Genomic DNA, 17,497 nt, shown 5'->3' on the forward strand with positions numbered 1-17,497 from the left:
CTGAACCCTGTAGGGAAGGGAATGGGCCATTGGCCTCTTCCTGGCAACTTTACACAGGGTGAAGATTGCTCCACCGCTGATGCTACTTCACTGCTGGGCTGTCTTGATCGAGAGAGCGTGCGAAAGACTGAAGATCACGCACGGGCGTGTGCGATATTGCATGCAGATGGCGGGCACGGTGGTGGTGGCAGGACAGGTCTTGGAGACCTTTGACGGGGTGGCGAGTGACAATCACGCACTAGAGATAAACAAGCAGGCGAGTGGTGAGTGGCGAGTTGTCGAACGTTGAGTGATGAACTGGCAAGCAATGCTCAAGAGTGATGAACTAGCAAGTGACACGCAAGTGATGAACTGGGAAGTGATGCTCAGGAGAGTGATGAGTTGGCGAGCAACGCGTTGCCAATCGCCGAGCAGGTGAGTGATGTTCAGGCAAGCGCCGAGGTGGAGATCTGTGGGCAGGTGAATGACGTATCGGTGAACTGGCGAACGGTGAGATGGTGAGCGGCGAGATGAAAAGTAGCACGCTGGAGAGCGTCGTCTGGCAGGAGATCGTCTCGGAGGGCTAGATGGCGAATGGCACATCGAAAGACTAAGCGCTGGCAAATAGAGAGCTGCGGGCAGAACAGCAGGAAGAGGGCGAGCGTCCAGCAGGAAAGTGACGATTATCAGCAGGCAAGCGATGATGTGCAGAGCGTCTATAACGAACCGGTGAGTGATGATCACAAGAAGAACAGAGGGCGAGGATGAAGGTTTGGGCGCGCATAGAGGACTAAGAGATCCGAGGGCAACATGAGGACTCCTCGTCAGCATAAGGTCATTGTTGGGGAAGTGAGTGGAAGCGCTGGTCTCGTTGGCACACAGGACTAGCAGGAGCAGGCGAAGGCGAGAGATGGGCCTTGCATACAGCTAGAGAGTCAATTGGAGAAAGGACTTCTACCTAGGAGGAGCCAGGGGAAGGATCCCTCTGGGCCACGCGCTGCAAAAGTTCTAGGAGGACCTCCTTGGAGGGAGGCCTAGCCACACCCAGAGATGGCCAAACCTGCAATACATCAGAAAGTGAAAAGGACTCGCCTGAGGCACGGGCGAAGTTGCTTCTCTATAGGAAGCAGCAACATCCCCGGATCCCCGAGGTTGCTCGGGAGTTAACTAGTCCATGCTCCTACTCGACTGCCCCTCAGAAGAGACCGAACGAGCAGGAGCTTCAGGGGCCAGAAATGATGTCCAAGGCTTCTTCGCCCTTGAGGAAGACCCTGAAGGTGAAGAATCCCTCTTAGACTACTCCTGCCGCTGGCACCCAAACCTCTCACACTGGGGGGGCAGACCACTCCCTACACTCCTCACAGGTGTTACCCTGCTCACAGCAACATCCTCTGCATGTAGAACACAACAAGTGTAGGTCGGACTTGACAGAGGACATGAAGGTGCCGCAAGAGCGACCTTCAGGTCCTGGGCATGTCCGCATGAGTACACAGAAGGTGGAACATGCACATTTTAGGAGAAAAAGACATGAATATGAATACAATGGCCAAGTTTTCTTTGAGAGCAGAGAGCGGACATATGTCCATTCTCGACAAGCCGAAAGAAAAAAAAAAAAAAAGACCGATTCACTGGTGTGAGTGAGGGGGTTAGCCGGCAATAACTGCTACCCCTCACTAACTAGCAATTTGGGTAGTTACCACCTCCCTTAAAAGTCTTAATGGCTAGTCTTCCAGCTTTGCCAAAAGATAATCCCTATTAAATATTGTTGTTTATAATGTCTCGGAATAACTTAATTTTTAATTTTTTGGATTCCCTGGTTCATATTATCTCACTTTAACGCATGATTCCATTATTACTTACATTGAGCAACATTGCTGTCCTTACTCTCCTCAAGTAAATATGCATCACCTGCCATGTAACCTAAAAGACGTTTATATCATCAATCAACTGCACTAACATAGCTAAAATGAGAATTTTTATCTATTCTATATTCTCTCTGGCAGCATCTTGCCCTTTCCATATCATTACCATGAATATTTTAAACTTGATTTGCTTGTTATTGATAGTAAACTCCTTATTTCATGAGATTTTTCATGTAGTTGGTCAAGATGAGGCTTTAAAACTACCAGTTGGCTATCTAGTTTGGGTGTGTACCCAAGGCTTATCTTGCCTTATAAGTGGAAAAACATTTGATTCAAAATGAAAAATAAACTGTCGAAATAAAAATGAACATTCATTATTGTGCTTCTGTACTTACAAAATATCCAAATTATTAAAACATACTAATTTGTGACCAACAAAACAATAACAAATTAACATAGCTAAGAAGGAAAGCAGCACCTGATCAACTTTCTCAAACAGTATATTTTCTGTTTAGGAAAATAAAACTTTGTCACCTCTCTCTTCCAGTTAATAGTACTAATAGAAAAAAAGGTAAAGAACAAATGGAGATATCAAATTGCACTAATCCTTTTCTATTCACACTAGTAACTCCATACGAATAAATTGTCAAAATATATAGAAACTGTTCCAGTACTTCCAACAACATCTGTCACTGGAGAACAGGAAACACACTGACCACTTAAGGAAACTAGAAAAGGATGATTGAGGAGAATAATTTCCAATAATGAAGTTTATCTCCATCAAATACATGTACATGAAACTGGCAAGAGGCTGGTCCTATATATTAACTTGTGTAAAAGAATATTCACTACCATTTCACTTTGCATACCTGGTATGCTCTTCCATTCTGACAACACATTACACTATTAATAATTTATACATTTATATATTAAAACCATCTACTTCAGTCTCTTGCAAATTAATTACATTTTTTCTGGGAAATTATAAAATAGTGACCCAGTTCACATGCGTAATCAACTGCAACATTCAACACGTAGCAACTACGCTACTTCCCTTCACAAAAATGCCACAATCAAAACCTCTGCTAATTAGACTATAATAATGGAAAAATAAAAGTTTAAGCATTTAAAATTCTAATAGAAGAGCAGTTGTTTTTACTTTGTACATATTCTGGAGTCAGTGGATGAAAATGGCAATGAAGTTTATCTTTTAACACAGATTATGCTTTACATAATTTAATTTAACAGCTCACTTTCAGCCAGAGACTTTCCAAAACATCTTGTATCAAATTCTGACAGTTACTGTAAGATCAATTCAAGATATTATATTGCAATTAAGCTGCATCATGTTTGACATCATCTATTAAGATCTTGGACCATATTTTTGTCTCAGTAGGAGAAAAAATATATAAAACCAACCTTTCAATATTTGATTTCTCTGAACAGCTTAGTTTTTACTATTTGAAATGCACGATGAACCTTTCCTATTTCAGCAAGTGAATGAAGAAATTTTGTATCTCGTAAAAGCCGTTTGGAAATTTTTTTGACCCCTTAATGAAAATATTATATAGCTACTATATTTGTGGTTTGTTCCTTGTCATAAAGAAAAAAAAAATATATAGAACGAAACACATTAAAACCATACATGTTTAGTCACAAGCCAAATCCAAGTCTTCCCATCCTTGTACTTTCAGGTGCTGAAATTCATCTCTGTACATAACGAGGAAGTCCATATGAACACAAACTCCATCCAGCTTTTCTGTTTCTCCAAAGAAATGACACATCCATAAGCCAATTCCTTTGAAATAATGTAGCTATGAGTTAAAACTAAACAAGATTTTCATATGTATTACTCAGGATACATGTACCCTTACGTCAATGAGCTTGTAATTCATTCAATATAGCGAGACCAAAATTATAAACACCACAATTAGAAAAACAGGTAATAATATTTATAAAATATTAAAGATACTTTCTATAGAAAAGTCTGATACCTATTTTCCACTTTCAAGTGTTTCAGATTTCCAATGAAAAACTTTATAACTCTTCCTCCATCTCTCCTTCCCCGACATCACCAGCTAAGAGTTCCTTCTCTAGCTCATCGTCAATCTCCTCGTCTTCTGGACCATCATGGGCTGGATTTTCTTCTTCCATCTCTTTACTAATCATCTCTTCAACATTATCAGAATTATTGTCGTCTTTGGTTTCACACGCCAAAGGATCTTCAGCATCACCGTCCATTTCATTCTCGACTTCGTCATCTTTTGATACATCTTCATTTTCTTGTTCGTGTTCAGAATTTGCCTCGTCTACATCTTCCTGTCTTTCTGGCTGTTCCTCCTCATCATTATCACCATGAGCTTCATCACCCCCATCTAGATCTTTATCTTCTTTATCTTCCTCTGACTGCTCTGGACTCTTCATCGGACTTTCTGATTCTTCTCTATCTTCATTACTTGGTTGTTTGGGCGAGAATTCTTCATCATTACGCTCCTCACGTTCAATATAATCATTATTGTCGTCTGTCTCTATCATTTCTAAACTTGAGTCCAACAGAGAGGCTTCCATTGGAGGTACTGAAGCTGGATTTCGAATTGATCCACTACTAATCCTTCTGCCCTTACGAGGGGACTTGTTTCTTCTCTTTTTATTTCCACGTGGATTATAATCAACATCATCTTTGTCATCAGGGTCAATCTCTTCATCAAATATTTCTTGTTCGGGCATGTCGTCTATTTCTCCAATCTGGCATTCTAAATATTTTGTCATATCCTCCTCCTCTTCATCAGAGTCAAGATGACTGTCATCATCCATATCTGAATAACCGTCCATTGGTCCACGAGGACCAAGACCAGATGCATTTCTTCGACAGGTTATAGAAATATTATAGTTCTTCAAACGCTTTAATGTGTCCTGCACAGATGCTTCCGCCCCATATTCTTCATGTTCTTTGTGATAATACTGCATTGGTCGTGCATTCTGTCTTTTGGCTTGGGGCTGATTCATCATAGGTCTATTGGGTCTCTTAGCCCCTCGATTTACCTGTACAGTTGTGCCCATCAATTGGAATTGCTGAGGTAATGTTACAGATGGTGGTGGTTTAGGCATGTCTGGTGGATCTAATATTACACAGTCGTCATCATCGTCTTCATACCTAGGAACAGTTTTTCGAATATTTTGAGGTCTTATGTTAGGAGGTCGTGTATTCATAGGCCAAGTATTTGTTGGTGGAACTGTTCTAATGTTATGAGGCATTCTTTGCATATCTCCCTGCCTTGCATTTTTGTAACCTCCTTTTGCAGCCATAGCAGCGAGCTTTTCCCTTGACTGTAAATTATTTGGTGTTACTTCTACACCTTGACGCCTTAAAATAGCATGAGCTTGTTCGCGCGAATACACACTGATAGTAAAATCTTCACATCGCAGACCCATGGATTTTAAGGTCTCCTTTACGTCTGAGCGGGTGGCTGTTTTACCTTCTGGACCCACCATATTGGATGCAGCTTTTGTAATGGCAGCTTTTTGAGCATCAGTACTGTCTTTCTTTGCTGCCACAGGAGGATTTGTAGGGGGACCTCCACCTCCTCCCCCCACACCACCACTTCCTGTTCCTGTTCCTGTTCCAGCTCCAACAGCACCACTAGCCCCTCCATTACCAGTGGATGGAGCACTTTCCTTTTCTTTCTGACCCTGTGAACTTGCCTGAGAAGGTGTAGGTCTTTTGAAACGGGCAAAGGATGCAAGCCTTTTTCTACTCAGTGCAGATGCTGAATTCTCATCCTCATCATCTGGTAATCCTGGCAAATATGGGTATGTTGACATGTCTAACAATATCGTAGGATACCTTATGTAACCTGAAAAGAAAAGGAAAGCTTGCTATTAAAAATGCATAACACATTAACAAAAGCAACAATTCAATGAGTGTTTTAAAATTAGTAATTAGTACTGTAATCAATAGGTATTTTAAAAGTAAAACACTTCTCTCACTGGCAATTAACTAAAAATTCCAAGTTCACAAGGAATCGTTCCTTTGCATGATAAGGTTATGTCTGGATAAGTAACTTCTGTGATGTGAGTGACTTTGAACTTGTCTCAATGACTAGGTCAAAATGTTAAGACTTGATATGAAACAGCTTACTAAATTTAAACACCAATACCACAATTGCAGGCAAAACTAAGGGGGGTTTCAAAAGTGTGAACCTGAATAAATTAAAAAAAAAAAAACACTTTGGCCAAGATCAAAAGGTGTTTACCCTGATGCTAAAACCTACCATGGATGAAAGCATAGTTACAAAATATTCCTAGGTAAAGACTTGGAGATTATTGCATATCACCCTCATGAAATAACCACAACCCACATAAATTATTGGGCAATGAATGACCTTCAAGGTCACGGTGCATGCTCATTGTGCCTAAATTCATAAATTCAATCTAATTGCATAAATTATAAAAATATAAAGATTAAAAAAATTAACAGCAAAGTATTCCTCCATACAGAAAAACATTTAAGTGATGAAAACTATGCTCAATGCTATAAAATAAAGCTTTACCACTTACAGTATAACTATTGAACTAAAGACTGAGATTATTCATAAAGTCATGAACACGTAATCTGCTGATAATATTTGTTATATGAAAACTTAGTTTAAAAAATATGGTCTCCAATGGGATAATGAAAACATCGCTGTCCCTCGTGGCACTCTGCAAGTGGTGCTATATATCCTTTCCACTGCCACTTCTAATAAAAACTAGCTTGCTTTCAGGTTGTCATTTTTTTGGTCCGCCCACCCAGCTCCAAAAATTTAAATTCTCCTAGCTACACTTGTTCATAAGAGAACTCCTTTATAACAATCAATAAAATAAGTCTAATACTAGATATAAAATTCCAGAAAAGTGACCTTACTCCTGTAGGTCTTTCAGTACTTATAATACCTGGAATGAACAGATTTAATCCCTTATGCTTGAGGACAGAATTAATCATGGATCTACATCCCTTGATGACTGTAATAGAAAACTTATCATGAAAAAAGAAATGTAAAAACTTGGCAATATTTTATAAGCTAGAACTAGGCACTGACTGATTCCTAGCTCTGTACAAATAAAAATAAAAATTTCAATGTCTTTGATATAGATTATTGGTAGACTTGTTTTCTGGAGCCTATACAGTAACAGTCAGTCTAGAGGGCTTCAAAAACACTTTGTTTCTGAAGAGACTGGGAATAGCCTCTGTGGTCAGATATAGCACGGATGGATTTGGATAAATCACCTTTGCGATTGGTTCTATACAGCAACCTTCTTGGACATTCCAAAACCAGGTGATCAGACCATTCCCTGTTTGCAGATACAGAGCTTATTAAACACCTGCTGAATTATGTCAAACAGTGGGCATGCATAAAGATCCAGATGCTACCAGTCTTGTAACAGGGCATCTTCTTTCCAAGCTAAGGGAGGGATATGTCAAATGTGAAGAAAAAACGTATATTTTGTTCAGTGATGTCACAAACATGTCCACCATTTCTAAATTTCTCAACATATAAATGGATGCAGACCATTCGTTAGACAAAATCTAACTCTCTGCTTGGTTGGTCTACCAAGACATTAAATTTTCCCATAATAAAGAGAGAGCCGAGTAATTCCTCTAAGATTTGTCATAAAAGTGTCTCCACTTTCCGGTACAGGAATGGAGATCTTGTACCACTTTGGTTTCTGATGTAGGCTGGCGTTGTCGTATTGTTAGAAAACACCGTCACTGTCTTCCCTACCACTAATGGTTCTTCATTTTGAAGAGTTTAGAGTACAACTACTTATATTAACTTTATGCAATTGATATACATTTTTGTCTGCTGCGAGATCCAATTCCCTGAAAGATGCAAATTATCCAGAGTTGCTCCCCACCCTTCCTGTGAATCATCTGGAAACACAGATACTACTGCTAGAGTCATTGGGTCCATTGACTGGCCAGACAGTACTACATTGGATCCTTCTCTCTGGTTATGACTCAATTTCCCTTTGCCCACACATACACCATAGAGTCTGGCTTATTCTTTACATATTCTCCACTGTCCTCATACACCTGGTAACACTGAGATTACCAAACATTTCTTCTTTGCTCAAGGAGTTAACTACTGCAGTGTAATTGGTCAGTGGCTACCTTCTTCTTGGTAAGGGTAGAGAAGACACTTTAGCCATGGCATGCAGCTCTTCTAGGAGAAGGACACTCCAAAATCAAACCATTGTTCCAATGTGAACTGAGATGGAATTGTAAAAACCTCTCCTTCAAGTGGCCCAGTGGACTGAATTTCTCTAAAGAAGCTATGGTTCCTAGAAGCCTCATCCACATCCAATCTGACATCGGCTTGGATATTTTGAACTTTTGTAGCAAAAGAAACTAATCCTCTTTTTTGATGGAAAAACCTGAAAAGGAACTGTTGCTATTATGATTTCCAAATATAGAATCTTCTGAGTTGGAGCCAGGAGAGAGATTTTGAAACTAACCAAGTTCCCCACCCAATCCAATAACCTGAGTATTCGTGCTTGTTGAACACTAATAGTTTTTAATGAATTGCTTGAAATTTGCCAATTGAAAAATTAAAAACACTCAGTCCCAGGAGCCTTAATTATTTTGAGAATGTGCCTATCATTCTAGTGAATACCTGAGCGGCAATCCTAAATCTAAAACACAGGCACTTGAATTGACAAACCTTTGACACGTTTAAGAACTGAAGGTAATTCCTTGAATTAAGACGAATCAGAATGTGAAACCAATCTTTTTGCTAATAGACCCCAGAACTGTTCAGGGTGTTTACTATACAGTACATCAATAACTTTGTGAGCTTTGTGAACTTGTTCAGGCCTGATACATCTGGAACTGGTCTCCAATCCCCTAAGCTTTTAAGGACTAAGATAACTTATTGTAAAACCCAAGGAAGGGGTTCATGATCTCTTCCATCATATCCTTCCCTATAAAGGCCCCAATTTCCAGATGTAACATCTGGGCTTTAGCTTGATTTGGTGAGACAGCTTAGGTACAGAACTGGTTTCTTTGACATGGGAAATTGGAGGTTATTGGAATCTGCTAGCATTCTTCGACCCTAGTTAACACCCATGGATCAGGATGAAGACTTCCCCAAACGAGGATGAACTGGGAAATTTTTAGCATTGCTGTAATTAGCTGGGAAGGACCATCACAGCGTTCTCCAATAAGGTTTTCGAGTGAGGTTGGCAACCCTTCCAGAACATCTATAAGGGTTTGCTTTTGTTTTATCACCGAAATGAAAGGGGCTCCTCTTTGTTGACAATTCTGAGGTTGAAGCATCTGATCTAAATGTGGAAACTTGAGCACTTCTAATAAAAGAAGCTCTTCTAAAGACATGTTTGAGTTCTTCTATACTTGAGTAATCACTCAAGATAGAGAAGACTGGCGAAATCTAACCGAGGCCCTTTGCGTTAATAGGTGTAGGAGGAGATGATGATGATGAAGTCTAACACCTGCCCAAAAACAGGGGAAGAAATTAAAGCTTGTTTTTATGCCTCAGAGAATAACTTCACCAAATAGGAACATTTCTGCTCTCTTCTTTTAATCACGAGCCAAATAAAGGCTGATAACGTGTCAGTGGCTCCATTAGACTCTGTTTTATCTAAGCAGGTCAGATAATCCTGCCCTGCAAATCAGGTTAAGTCTGGCAACTGGGAGGGTAGGTTCAAATTTACTGCTTTTAAGAGAGGATTCACTGGAATTCTGAATTTTAAAAAAGGAAGCTAACAATGTCGAGCTTTTGAAGAACATCCTTATAAAAAAATGTTATTTTCATTAGTAAAATAAATTTTTGAATATACTTACCCGATGATCATGTAGCTGTCAACTCTGTTGCCCGACAGAAATCTACGGTCGGGATACGCCAGCGATCGCTATACAGGTGGGGGTGTACACAACAGCGCCATCTGTGGTCAGGTACTCCAGTACTTCTTGTCAACACCACCTCAATTTTTTCCTCGGTCCACTGGTTCTCTATGGGGAGGAAGGGTGGGTCAATTAAATCATGATCATCGGGTAAGTATATTCAAAAATTTATTTTACTAATGAAAATAACATTTTTCAATATTAATCTTACCCGATGATCATGTAGCTGATTCACACCTAGGGTGGTGGGTGGAGACCAGCATACATGTTAACAAAGAAGCTAAGTATCCCGTATTTCATTTTATTAGTTATTCAAAAATAACATAAAATAAATAAGTACCTGGTAAGGAAGACGACTTGAACCATTACTCTGCCTTTATTAAGTACGTCTTCCTTACTGAGCGTAGCGGTCCTCTTAGGATGCTGAACGACTCTTAGGTGCTGAAGTATAAAGGGCTGCAACCCATACTAAAGGACCTCATCACAACCTTTAACCTCGGCGCTTCTCAAGAAAGAATTGACCACCCGCCAAATCAACAAGGATGTGGAAGGCTTCTTAGCCGACCGTACAACCCATAAAAAGTATTCAAGAGAAAGGTTAAAAAGGTTATGGGATTATGGGAATGTAGTGGCTGAGCCCCCGCCTACTACTGCATTCGTTGCTACGAATGGTCCCAGGGTGTAGCAGTTCTCGTAAAGAGACTGGACATCTTTGAGATAGAATGATGCGAACACTGACTTGCTTCTCCAATAGGTTGCATCCATAACACTGCAGAGAACGGTTCTGTTTGAAGGCCACTGAAGTAGCCACAGCTCTCACTTCATGTGTCCTTACCTTCAGCAAAGCAAGGTCTTCTTCCTTCAGATGAGAATGTGCTTCCCTAATCAGAAGCCTGATTAGTAAGAAACTGAGTTCTTAGACCTTGGAAGAGAAGGCTTCTTGATAGCACACCATAAGGCTTCTGATTGTCCTCGTAAAGGTTATGACCTTTTTAGATAGTACCTAAGAGCTCTAACTGGGCAAAGTACTCTCTCCGGTTCGTTCCCCACCAAGTTGGACAGGCTTGGGATCTCGAACGACTTAGGCCAAGGACGAGAAGGAAGCTCGTTTTAGCAAAAAACCGAGCTGCAAGGAACATGTAGCCGTTTCAGATGTGAAAACTATGTTCCTGCTGAAGGCGTGGATCTCACTTACTCTTTTAGCTGTTGCCAAGCACACGAGGGAAAGAGTTTTTAATGTGAGGTCCTTAAAAGAGGCTGATTGGAGAGGTTCAAATCTTGATGACATAAGGAACCTTAGGACCACGTCTAGATTCCAGCCTGGAGTGGACAACCGACGTTCCTTTGAGGTCTCAAAAGACCTAAGGAGGTCCTGTAGATCTTTGTTGGTGGAAAGATCCAAGCCTCTGTGGCGGAAAACCGCTGCCAACATACTTCTGTAACCCTTGATCGTAGGAGCTGAAAGGGATCTTACGTTCCTTAGATGTAACAGGAAGTCAGCAATCTGGGTTACAGTGGTACTGGTTGAGGAAACTGGATTGGCCTTGTACCAGCTTCGGAAGACTTCCCCTTTAGACTGATAGACTCTGAAAGTGGATGTCCTCCTTGCACTGGCAATCGCTCTGGCTGCCTCCTTCGAAAAGCCCCTAGCTCTTGAGTCTTTCGATAGTCTGAAGGCAGTCAGACGAAGAGCGTGGAGGATTGGGTGTACCTTCTTTACGTGAGGTTGACGTAGAAGGTCCACTCCTAGAGGAAGAGTCCTGGGAATGTCGACCAGCCATTGCAGTACCTCTATGAACCATTCTCTCGCGGGCCAGAGGGGAGCAACCAACGTCAGCCGTGTCCCTTTGCGAGAGGCGAACTTCTGAAGTACCCTGTTGACAATCTTGAACGGCGGGAATGCATACAGGTCGAGATGGGACCAATCCAGCAGAAAAGCATCCACGTGAACTGCTGCTGGGTCTGGAATCGGAGAACAATACAACGGGAGCCTCTAGGTTATCGAGGTAGCGAACAGATCTATGGTTGGCTGACCCCACAGGGCCCAAAGTCTGCTGCAAACATTCTTGTGAAGGGTCCACTCTGTGGGGATGACCTGACCCTTCCGGCTGAGGCGATCTGCCATGACATTCATATCGCCCTGAATGAACCTCGTTACCAGCGTGAGCTTTCGATCTTTTGACCAGATGAGGAGGTCCCTTGCGATCTAGAACAACTTCCACGAATGAGTCCCTCCCTGCTTGGAGATGTAAGCCAAGGCTGTGGTGTTGTCAGAGTCCACCTCCACCACCTTGTTAAGCTGGAGGGACTTGAAGTTTATCAAGGCCAGATGAACCGCCAACAGCTCCTTGCAATTGATGTGAAGTGTCCTTTGCTCCTGATTCCATGTTCCCGAGCATTCCTGTCCGTCCAAAGTCGCACCCCAGCCCGTGTCTGATGCGTCCGAGAAGAGACGGCGGTCGGGTTTCTGAACAGCCAAAGGTAGACCTTCCTTGAGAAGAAAGCTGTTCTTTCACCACGTTAGAGTAGACCTCCTCTCTTCGGAAACAGGAACTGAGACCGTCTCTAGCGTCATGTCCTTTATCCAGTGAGCAGCTAGATGATACTGAAGGGGGCGGAGGAGGAGTCTCCCTAACTCGATGAACAGGGCCAGCGATGAAAGTGTCCCTGTTAGACTCATCCACTACCTGACTGAGCATCGGTTCCTTCTCAGCATGCTCTGGATGCATTCTAGGGCTTGATAGATTCTTGGGGCCGACGGAAAAGCCCGAAAAGCTCGACTCTGAAGCTCCATACCCAGGTAGACAAAGGTCTGGGATGGGACGAGCTGGGACTCCTCTAAATTGACCAGGAGGCCCAGTTCCTTGGTCAGATCCATAGTCCATCTGAGATTCTCCAGACAGCGACGACTTGTGGGAGCTCTTAAAAGCCAGTCGTCTGACGGAGCCGGACACAAGATCATGGTACTGTGAACTGTCAACCATGGGGAAGCGAGGAAGTACAGCGACAACCCGAAACTGTCTAGACTGTCTGGGTAGTACAGACAACTCCTTATCGGGTTGCTGAGGTTGCCGCACTGCGTCACAACAAGTCCCCTCTGCTGGTTGTTGAACGTCTTCCCAGTGACACACTGACTCCGTAAACAAAAAATCCTCTAACAAGGACTAAGCTTGGACTGCATGTCTTGCAACAAAGCTCAAGGTCTATGGGAGCAGGTGTGGCAACAGACGGGGTTAGCGACTGAAGCGGAACCATTACCCTCCCTGGAAGCATGTTATGCTTAAATAAAAGTCCATAGGAGGCTAAGCAGCTTAAGGCTCCTCTCCAAATGACAGAGTCCTCAAGGGAATATCAGAAGGAGGGAGAATAGCACTTTCTCATCTACAGGAACCATATCCGAGAAAAGCTAAGTTCTCTCAGTGAGGGTTTCACTGGTGCAAAAGCAGCAGACCAGAAGGCAACGTTATGAAACTGCTTGACAGTCTTGTGAGTTGGCAACAACCAAAGATGTGTGACTGAGGAGCATGCGGTAAGGTATGCAGAGCATGCTGTAAGGTATGCAGAGCATGCTGTAAGGTATGCAGAGCATGCTGTAAGGAATGCAGAGCATGTTGTAAGGTATGCAGAGCATGCTGTATGCAGAGCATAGTATGCAGAGCATGCTGTAAGGTATGCAGAGCATGCTGTAAGGTATGCAGAGCATGCTGTAAGGTATGCAGAGCATGCTGTAAGGAATGCAGAGCATGCTGTATGCAGAGCATGCTGTAAGGTATGCAGAGCATGCTGTAAGGTATGCAGAGCATGTTGTAAGGAATGCAGAGCATGCTGTATGTAGAGCATGCTGGAAGGTATGCAGAGCATGTTACATGGCATGCGGCTTATGCTGCATGGGATGAGGCTCATGCTGCATGGGATGAGGCTCATGTTGCATGGTATGAGGCTCATGCTGCATGGGATGAGGCTCATGCTGCAAGGGATGAGGCTCAGGTCGCATGGGTTGAGGAGGATGCCGCATAGTATGAGGCTCCTGCCTCATGGGTTGAGGAGGTTGCCGCAAAGCATGAGGCTCCTGCCTCATGGGTTGAGGAGGATGCCGCATAGCATGAGGCTCCTCATAGCATGAGGCTCCTGCCTCATGGGTTGAGGAGGATGTCGCATAGCATGAGGCTCCTCATAGCATGAGGCTCCTGCCTCATGGGTTGAGGAGGATGCCGCATAGCATGAGGCTCCTGCCTCATGGGTTGAGGAGGATGTCGCATAGCATGAGGCTCCTCATAGCATGAGGCTCCTGCCTCATGGGTTGAGGAGGATGCCGCATAGCATGAGGCTCCTCATAGCATGAGGCTCCTGCCTCATGGGTTGAGGAGGATGCCGCATAGCATGAGGCTCCTGCCTCATGGGTAGAGGAAGTTGCCGCATAGCATGAGGCTCCTGCCTCATGGGTTGAGGAGGATGCCGCATAGCATGAGGCTCCTGCTTCATGGGTTGAGGAGGTTGCCTCATAGTGCTGGAACCCGGCAACTCCCGATGCGGCAACTCACGCATGAAAGCAGGAGGCGCAGCAAGAACATGCGTCTGGCAGGGTGGACTGCGCATCGGAGGTGGAGCTCTCACAGGTGGAGGGTGGGAGCAGGCAGCCGCAGTATCTGCTGAGCGCACAACCTCGGCGGGTTGTAGGTTAACAGGCTGCATTGTCAACCTTCCAGCATGATACTCCTGTATGAAGGAGCAAGCTGAGACTGTATAGTCTGCAGCATGGACCACTAGGGTCTATGAAAGACAACAACAAACGGAGCTACTGTCCGTTGAGACTGAGGGTCTAAAACAGCTGGTGCGGCAACAGACGGAGTTACTGCCTGTTGCGGTACCACCTTGCCTCTCTGGGAGGTGTGCAGTTGTCGTACTGCAGCAAGTCCGAACTGACCCAGTGGCAGTGGCTACACCTAGGAGTTGGACTTGCGCGGAAGGGACCGACTTGCACTTAAAAGCTGCAAGATTTGGTCCATGGTTTCTGCGAGAAACCTCTTCCGCAGACGAGGAATAAATGGGCTCTCTCGTCTTTGTGTGGGTGGGGTGATCACGTCGGTTACGTGAGTGGATACACCCGAAACCACGGAGGGAAACGTCTGTTCGTCGATCAAGGCCTGATGAACCCATAAGTCCTTCGACATTACTTCTCCCCTGGGCTTGGGAGCTTGTAAGAGGTCCCAGACTAGGCGAACAACTGGCACGAACAGACGAACCCTCGAACGCAACACTGTAACACTTTGCGCTTATCACTTTATCACTTTTGATTTTCTGTTTGCACTTATTTCACTGAACTCGAAACTTTAAGTGGTTTGTACCTGAAACACGCAATTCTATCCTTCATTAAAAGTTAGTAATTGCGAAAACAGTATTACAATGTAACAGAAAAACATAATGAAAGATAAAGAATTCAGTGGCTGGAAAAGAGACTAAACACTAGATCAAATAAACTACGTTTAAAATCTCTCACCGCATAAAGCCTGGGAACAAGAATAAAACTCTAGAAACGTTTACCTTCTTCCCCTAAAGAGACTAGGGAGAAGAGCACAAACGATAACAACGTTACCCGCTTGAACGAAACGTTTATCCTCCTCTCTCTCCCTCCGTCTCTCTCTCTCTCTCTCTTGACTTAGAACCTGAGAGATGAGCCCAATTATATATATCGTTAAAACATATTATTGTTAAAGGAAAAAAACTGAAAGATTTCCCAAATAAAAAGTTCCTTTATTAGAATTAAAACCATTTAAGCTAAGAAAGAATGAACAAAACGCTAGAATCGGTTTACTCTTACTGCAATGTGAAACCGTGAATACTCTCTCTCTATCGTAACGATAGAGCGCAAGTTGAACGTTCTGAACGTCAACAACTGCGGAGACAAAACAAAACGTTAGTTCAACTTTGAAAACAGTACGAGACTATCAAAGAAATTCTTTCAAAAACATTAAAATTAAAATAGCATAAAATCTTAACAGGTAAAAACGATATGACGGGCTCAATGTTAATTAACTTCGGTTCCAAGAAAAGACCGCCTACTATTAGGAAAGGTCGCATATAAACAAACAAAAATTAATTTTTATAAGTTTATAATAAAAGGAAGTTAATCGAAGAGGCCTATAAAAGGCGGAGAGATATAAAATAAATCTATAACTTTGTTAAGCAAAATTAAGAGAGTCTATACTCTCTTCGACACCAACACTTCCGTCTAAGGGAAGGGTCGGCCATTTAAAAGTGAGAGAGAGTTCATACTCTCTTCGTCACCAAAATTAAATCAAATTAATTCCAAAAAATTGCTAAGCTAATGTTAAAGCTTCCTGAATAGCGAAGGCTAAACTCTAGAGCAAATACATCACCAAATCGTGAATAATAACTCCAGAATGAACAGCGTATCCAAGTAGGTCTAGCCGGTGGCACGACAGAGGAAAAATTGAGGTGGTGTTGACAAGAAGTACTGGAGTACCTGACCACAGATGGCGCTGTTGTGTACACCCCCACCTGTATAGCGATCGCTGGCGTATCCCGACCGTAGATTTCTGTCGGGCAACAGAGTTGACAGCTACATGATCATCGGGTAAGATTAATATTGAAAAATGGCTAATTATATGACAAGTGTAAGGTGGAGGCTTGTCCTTATTTTCATTATCCTCACTATCAATTAGCCAGTCTTCCCTAGATTTTCCCTTATCTAAAAGCAAGTTTCTTTATGCACTTTGAACTTTCAACTTAAACAGCAACCACTGAAATAGTTTTCAATTTAAGGGACTGAGAGACAAGCACCCTCTTCACAAGGGTTGCTTAAATCCCAGTATTTTCATCCATTATACGATACACATGTGAATCATGATCTTCCACAAACTATTCCATTGAACACTCCATTCAGCAATTGCTTCATAGATTCAGGGGAAGACACTTAATGTGCAGTAATAAGTAAACACTTTGGAGAAAGTCTGAAGTAAAATGTGGCAAGAGAGAAATTGAACAGGTAATGAGAATAGTGCATCAGTTCTTGGCTTCTTACCACTAACTGCAAGAAAGTTAAATTTCTTTACTAAAGCCATGTGCTTATTTGGGAAAAAAAAAAAAAAAGGGGGGGGGGGTTAAATTGCTTTCCACTCCTAAAGGCAAATGTTGACCAATCTCTCCCTGACAATTATATAACGAGGGGGGAATACTTGTTGAAATTTTAATAGAAGATACTGCCTTTCCTTCTATATTTCAAAAATGAAAAGGTTTACATTTATAGTATGTGATAAATACATTGACTTATCTCAATAAAAGGATGCCAGTGTAGAGGAGGAATACATACCAATGCACTTGAGCTGACTAGTTTATAAACTTAGAAGAATGACTATTATTTTTCTCAAACAAACAGCTTTCTATTATTTTCAACATACCTGGAGAAGGTGTGAGATACAAAAATGGAGTAGAGCAGGCAACAAATGGATGGCACGCTGCTTCAAACGGAGTAAAACGACGGTCTGAAAGTAACATACAAGAAATCAATGTCAAAGAAATGTGTAAAATACATAAGTAAATTACTTACCTAAAGTTTATGCTCAACTGATTCATGAATAATGTAAGTTATGAAAAGTTGAAGAAATATGAAATAAAATCACAAATTTCAAGATAATGTGACCATTTAAAACTTGTGTGCATGCACTCTTTCGGTGGTAGGGCGAACCAGCGGAAGAATGTTATAGTTTTTTCTGTTGTAGAGTCGGGTGACTGGTTT

The 17,497-nt window shown here is 42.4% G+C and overlaps 1 protein-coding gene across 1 annotated transcript in view; it reads right to left on the reverse strand.

The window, feature by feature from the left end:
- Positions 1–2,199: 2,199 nt before the first annotated feature.
- LOC137630701 (serine/threonine-protein kinase minibrain-like) overlaps positions 2,200–17,497 on the reverse strand; it is a 168,105-nt gene continuing 152,807 nt past the window's right edge. The window contains exons 9-10 of the mRNA XM_068362334.1: positions 17,160–17,243; positions 2,200–5,695 (exon numbers count right to left, since the gene is read on the reverse strand). Coding sequence (XP_068218435.1) covers positions 3,879–5,695; positions 17,160–17,243 — 1,901 coding nt within the window. The 3' untranslated portion in view covers positions 2,200–3,878. The remainder of the gene's footprint in view (positions 5,696–17,159; positions 17,244–17,497) is intronic.

This window comes from Palaemon carinicauda, chromosome 38 (genome assembly GCF_036898095.1).
Source record: "Palaemon carinicauda isolate YSFRI2023 chromosome 38, ASM3689809v2, whole genome shotgun sequence".
Taxonomy (NCBI): Eukaryota; Metazoa; Arthropoda; class Malacostraca; order Decapoda; family Palaemonidae; genus Palaemon; species Palaemon carinicauda.